This window comes from Limulus polyphemus, unplaced genomic scaffold, assembly GCF_000517525.1.
Source record: "Limulus polyphemus unplaced genomic scaffold, Limulus_polyphemus-2.1.2 Scaffold2185, whole genome shotgun sequence".
Classification (NCBI taxonomy): domain Eukaryota; kingdom Metazoa; phylum Arthropoda; class Merostomata; order Xiphosura; family Limulidae; genus Limulus; species Limulus polyphemus.
Window position 1 is genome coordinate 26,630 of NW_013667795.1, and position 6,538 is coordinate 33,167.

At 33.3% G+C, this 6,538-nt stretch overlaps 1 protein-coding gene across 1 annotated transcript in view; it reads left to right on the plus strand.

Moving 5' to 3' along the window:
• Positions 1-2,156: 2,156 nt before the first annotated feature.
• The window catches only part of LOC106466201 (atrial natriuretic peptide-converting enzyme-like), a 27,003-nt gene continuing 22,621 nt past the window's right edge, over positions 2,157-6,538 (plus strand). The window contains exons 1-3 of the mRNA XM_013926444.2: positions 2,157-2,355; positions 2,808-3,221; positions 4,918-5,126. Coding sequence (XP_013781898.2) covers positions 2,304-2,355; positions 2,808-3,221; positions 4,918-5,126 — 675 coding nt within the window. The 5' untranslated portion in view covers positions 2,157-2,303. The remainder of the gene's footprint in view (positions 2,356-2,807; positions 3,222-4,917; positions 5,127-6,538) is intronic.

Below are 6,538 nucleotides of genomic sequence, written 5' to 3' on the forward strand. Positions count from 1 at the left end.
TATATATATATTATTATCTCTCTCTCTCTCTCTCTCTCTCTCACACACACACACACACACACACACACACACACACACACACACACACACACACACACACACTTCTGTGTGTATATGTGTAAGAAAACACTGGAATAATCAGATTATTCTATTTTCTCTCTCCTTTATTAATTGCGAAACCGTGAAAACTGTTACTAATAAGACTTACAGAAGAGACAAAAATTATATATCAGTAAAATTATATGCCGAAGAGTGAACTTTGAAATCACGAAACCGGTTGAAGAAATTAATAAAGGAGAGAAAAAGTAGAATAGTCCGATATTTCCAGTGTTTTGATGTTTTAGTTGTATATTTACATGCATGCATTCGTTTACACAATACTACTACTACTAAATATTTTCAACTATCAATCTACAGTATTACATAGCATAATAACAAACAGATCGTGTACGACAGCAATAATATTCTGCAAGTATTTTCACCGTAGATAATTTTTCAAAACATTTCTTATGCTGGATATTGATAATAAATCGTGTTGGTGGTTGTCCGCTCCGTAAATGCTTGCTGAAACAGTCCCTTAATCTCTTTGGCACTCGTGGAATCTTCCTTCCCCACTAGCCGTGGCTGTAATTAGATCTCAAATCTGTTAAGAGATAGAGCTATGAGCTAAACGTTTGTACTTGAAACACAAGAGAGAATACTCAATAGCTGCGGCTGTAATTATATTTCAAATCGGTTAAGAGATAGAGCTATGAGCTAAAAGTTTGTACTTGAAAAACAAGAGAGAATACTCAATAGCTACGGCTGTATATAGATCTAAAATATGTCAAGAGAGGGAGCTATGAGCTAAAAGTCTGTACTTAAAAAAAAAAACTCTGAGCCATTCTATGAGTCGCTAAGCCACGGCTAAAATGTTTTATGTTTCGTCTCCCCATTTCCTAGAGAAACTAAAATATAAAGAATAGCACAGTTCATGAAATCAAAACATTTCTAAATATAACGAAATGCTTATTTGAAATTATGTCACAGTTACTTCTTTCAAAAAATGGCGGCGAAAGTAGGAGTACTACAAAGTGTAAATTTCCTTTCTTATAGCCTCTGCATACATTTTCCATCAAACCTGTAGTCAGTGCTCAGATGAGAATCTCTAACGTGTGTGGATGTTGCGGAATTTTTCTGTCACTTCTGGTCTGATATTACTTTACTAATCCTCAAGGCTCGATATCAGAGAAAACATTTAATTCTAAAGTCTTTATTATATTTCGTGACTTGTAACTGCTATTGAACTAGTAATGAACACATAATTCATACATTATGGACTGTTATCTCAGTTATCTACAACATTCTATCCCTTGTCATCTTTTCACCAAAAATGGTAACATCTGGCCTCTGAATGAGTTCTGTCAGCGATTGATAATTGTATTACATTATTCTGCATTGCGTATTACTAAGATTTATTATGTATATAGATATGCACAATTTTAAACTCGCGAGTAAGCAAACTGCACCGGGCTTAAACCTGGAACACGACGAGTTTTGCGGGAGAGCTTAACTTTGGTTATGACGTTACTATGGGCTGCACCAGGTGTTGTGACGTTACTGTTGACTGCACCAGGTGTTGGCTGATAGGCCCGCTGAAGGACGAGGTCGGCTGTATGTCTGTCTGCCCAGTCACTTACAGTTCAAGAACCTTTGGGTCTAGCTTGGTACACCCGGGCCGTATACGTTTATAACATCTCTGTAATCAAAGGGTTTTTATATGAACATTAAGAAGGTTACATCCGCAACGTTCAGGCCTGGGGCCTAATCATCTAGATCGTCCGCTAGCTTAAAGCACATAAAATAAAATATACACATATTTTTTAAATTACAATCTAAAGAACCTATTAATTATTTTTGTGTTGCCTGCCGTCTCTTTCGAATTTTTTACGCGATATGTAATAAAACATTTGTTAAGATGATACGATTTCATTATGTACCCAGTTCATGCTGAATAATCATAAACATTTTATTTATTTATTTTATTACAAGACTTTCAGTTTCAGTTATTATGCGTGATACATATTTTTATGTTAAAATATCTATAGTTAATTGCTGTAATATAATTATTAATTGGAATATTATACAAGAATATGCATTTAGGAATTGGGCATAAATGGGGGTAATTTTGTTTTTGTCTTTTTCAGCAAAGCATTTGTACTTTGCCGTTAGACCCAGACACCCCTTACCCGAAGTACCGAGATAAGCTCTGCCGAAAGCCATACTGTGTTGATTCTCTCAAGATCTTCTTCTGTTCTTTGGTGATGGTAGGGTCTGTGGCCGTGGCACTTCTCATTCTATATTTCACGCTAGGTGGTAAGCAAGTTTTAGTTTTTTATCGTTAACCCATCTCGAAAACGGGCCTTTGAATTAGTTTAATTTTGTGAACTTCGTTTTGCTATAACCGAAAAGAAAAAGACTAAAAATTTGTATATAATTTTATATGCAGTAAACATGATTCTATTCCAAAACGTAAAGAAAAGGTTTATGTGCCTTATCATCGATAAAAACAACAACAAAGAAACTGTGTAATAAAGGTTTTGAAACTGTTTGTCTAACAGAAATTCCAAATCAAATGCGAGATTTAAAATTTTTGAAACCGTGTTATTTTAAGCAGTTGATTGTAATGCTTATACCATCACCATTAAAAAAAAATGGTTCTTCAAGAATAAACATATATAAAGCAAAATCAGTTGTTGTTTTAAAACTGTGTAAATTATAGTTTATATTATATTGTTTTTGTAAGTATTTCTATGTTTTCTCAACAGATCAAGTTGCAGAATCAGATACTTCATTATCTCCGAAAATCAAAATACAAGAAAATGTTGCTAGCCAGTTGGACCGCCAGGGAACAGGAGACATTCTGCCAGAAAAAAATTTTATTGCTGAAAAAGTCGAGGGTAGAGCTTTCGGAGATGGCGCTAATCGAGAAATGCTAGTTCACGAAAAGACGACGTTTGCTGTTGAGACTAACCAAAATTCGGCCATGTTGCTCAATACTAAACCACCTGGTCTTTCTATAACGCCCACCAGGGTGCTAAATACGCAGAGTGTGAGTGACATCGATTCCATTGTTTCAGTATCGTCTTCTATCAGACAGTCATCTAAAATATTTTCGGTCATTGGCGAGTCACCCATAAAATCACCATCACGAGAAATGTCTCTTGACAGCGATGTATCTGGTAGGTAATGTTAATTATAATTATATAATATGTGCGAAATGTTCAGAATAATAATAATAATAACAACAATAGCTATAAAACAAACCTCACAAGCAACTAGACTCCCCAGATTAATTAACAAACTTTGGGTTCATTATGTTATTTTATTTTATTTACATCATTATAAGCGGAATGTTGGCACGAAAGGTGAATGTGATCAAATCATTACAACATTGTAGGCCAGCATATTTTAAGATCGCTCTCTAAAGATCTCTATAGGTCCATTGAAAGTGTTTTTTGTTGTTTTGTTTTCGGAAATAACTATTAGGTTACCAGAAGTATAAAGATAGGGTAAAGACCTTTTCAGTTGTTGTTGCTAGGTGTATGATCCACTAATAACTTAATCCTCAAGCGTTCTGTAAACGAGAGTACAACATGTAAATGAATTGTTTTAGTCATCATCTGTTTTTAGTCTCTGTTGTTCGAAAGGACGTTGCTAGTAATAAAAGGTTTTTACGCGGTTTAATGATTTGAGTAATTCTATGGCTATTTTGAATCATCGTTTATTCCTTTTCACTTTTGTTTGTAGTTGCAATTACGTTCATTTTATTAATACACTATACAGTCTGATTGCTAGAAAAGAGGTAGACAGGTTTTACCTGTTCATAAACGTCGTCGCGGTCTTTTTGATTATTATACCGCGTATGGAATCTTCGTCATAATTGTTCACATAAATAAACACATTAATCATTATGTCATGAATCTGTATTATCATCTAATGTAAATCTCTGTTCATGTCACATCGGATCTTCTGTTTTTGTAATGACAGCCGCTGTATGTTTCAGCCCAGACAAACCAGAAAAGCCCCTCAGAGGATGGTGTATGCCTCGATTGAATTACTAGTGAAAATTTCTGTAGGGTAAACTATCATTGTACTTCATAATTTTTCCTAATTACTTTGCTACGTATTCTGAGAAATGGGCAAATATGTGTGCACATATTTATAACATAAGCTGTATAATGTCCGTATAAGGATCCACGTTTAAAAACTACCAAACATTATGACCTCTCATGTAGGTACTTCGAAGAATTCAGTAACAATTAATAGAGATATTGAATGAAGTTTCAATTCTCGACAATAACGCATACCCATGAAGAGTATGATTTAATAGCGGTATTGAACGCTATAACAGTTACTGAAATCATTTGGTGTGGTTTTGAACGTACATTCGTAATCAATAGTTTTAATTTCAAATTTTCGAATGACAATCATACGAATTTTTATTTCTACTGACATACTATAAAATTCAGTATTTGCAAAGAAGGAAAAAAAGGATCCAATTGTCGAATTTCGATAAGATGCTTTAATGACTTTTTATATGAAAAACGACAACTACAAACAGAGATAATGCGTAATTCAATTACCGATAAGACTCGTGCGTAAGTTATTTTTAGTGGACTTGAAAGCAAGCATAAAAAGAACTACTTATTAAGGTACAGGTATTAGACAAAATAAAATTTGGATTCGATAAACAAACATTTTAGCTATACGCGCGCCATCTATGGTTAGACAATAATTCTACCCTATACACTATAGTTCTAACAAGTCAAAGTAACTGGTGAAAATCCGTCCAGTTCTTTTCAAATACCTAATAATTTTAAGTATATATATATGCGGCTACTGATTTGGTGCTTTGATTAATTTTTTATCATATAGATAAATCTACCTCCTACATAGATGTGTTTTCCGTGAAATCCTCCCCTGTTTTACAACCCACGTCGTCAATGGATCCATCTGTTGCTTATCTGGACGAGTCGGAATCCACAGCCTCAGCCGCACGTTCTGAAACTCCACTAGCAACAGATCTTTACCTCATGAAACTCGAGGGACCAAAACGAAAATTAGCCACGTTGAGCAACGTCGAAGTAAGCAGTTTTGTAGGTTATTTCAAAATATTGGAATTAAATTTCAATTTGTTTATATTTAATTTTTAAAGCCTATTTATATTTAATTTAAAGTTTGCTTTATAATAATGTTTCATGTATGATTTTGCCAATAAGGGAATAATTATTAATTAAACAGAGAATTCGTTTTACACGTTAAATATACAAGGGGTGTGATCTTCTCAAGCTTGATATATATATATATATATATATAGCACCACCATTCGAAATATCTTTTTTATTTATATTCTTGATTTCGGGAGATAGGTAGCGCTTTCGCTGCTTTAACACTGCTCTACAGCTAACCCAGTCAAAAACAGTACATAGAATACATAGTTTTTAAAGTAAGTCGAAATATATATATATGTAAGTATAACAACACATACAGCCCAGTAAAAATATATGTACCGATCGAGCTTTTGTACAGCTGTTCAAAATGCTTAATGTTTCTGAATAGATGTAAACACTCTAACAACACAAGCAAGTTAGCAACGTAATATCTTATAGATTAATCTAAAGAATCAATAAAAATAGTAAAAGTATTGGCAAAACATAAAGTAAACAATGAGCACATATTATGTATGGATTAATCTGAAATAGGGATTGTGACTAAATTCAACACTGTAGGACGTATTGAACTTCTAAAATATCTGTGAGGCTATGGTGTGAAGGCCTAATAATACTGATATCTCGTTACACGTATAATTAACAAAATTATAACACTTTAAGGCTGTTAAAATTAATAACAATATTTTCGAATAGATGGCAGGCACTATTCAACAGTACCTTATTATACTTCTTTGAATTAAAATAGATTTACCCATTAAAAATCATAGTTAATTTAAATAGCTAAATGATTTTTCATCCAAAGATCATCTGATAACTAAGTCCAAGTTTTGTATGGAAAATAATAATAAAATACATTATACTTAACATCAAGTTTTGTATTGTGAAAAATTTTAATTTAGGACAAGAAGTTGATATTTGATTAAAAGCTTTATATTTAAAAACAGTTAAGTTACAATAAAGGAACCAACCATATAAAGATTTGATAACTACACTCACACACACAAAAGAAGATCCAAGTTATATAAATATGTAATGTTAAACTGTTGTTCAACAAACACAATTAAGGCAAACTTGGCCCGTCCTTTGTCAATGCAAAAGAAACTTGTTGTAAGATGAATAATAATAAAAGAGGAGTGGCCAAGTTTGCCATAATTGAGTCTTGTTTAACATGGCCACTTTGAAATTACATCTTTACATACCTTGTACATCTAGCGGCAAGTCTGAAGGCTTATAACGCTAAAAACCGGATTTAGATACCTGCGGTGGTCACAGCACAGAAAGCTCATTGTGTAGCCTTGCGCATAGACACAAAGAAATAGAACTAT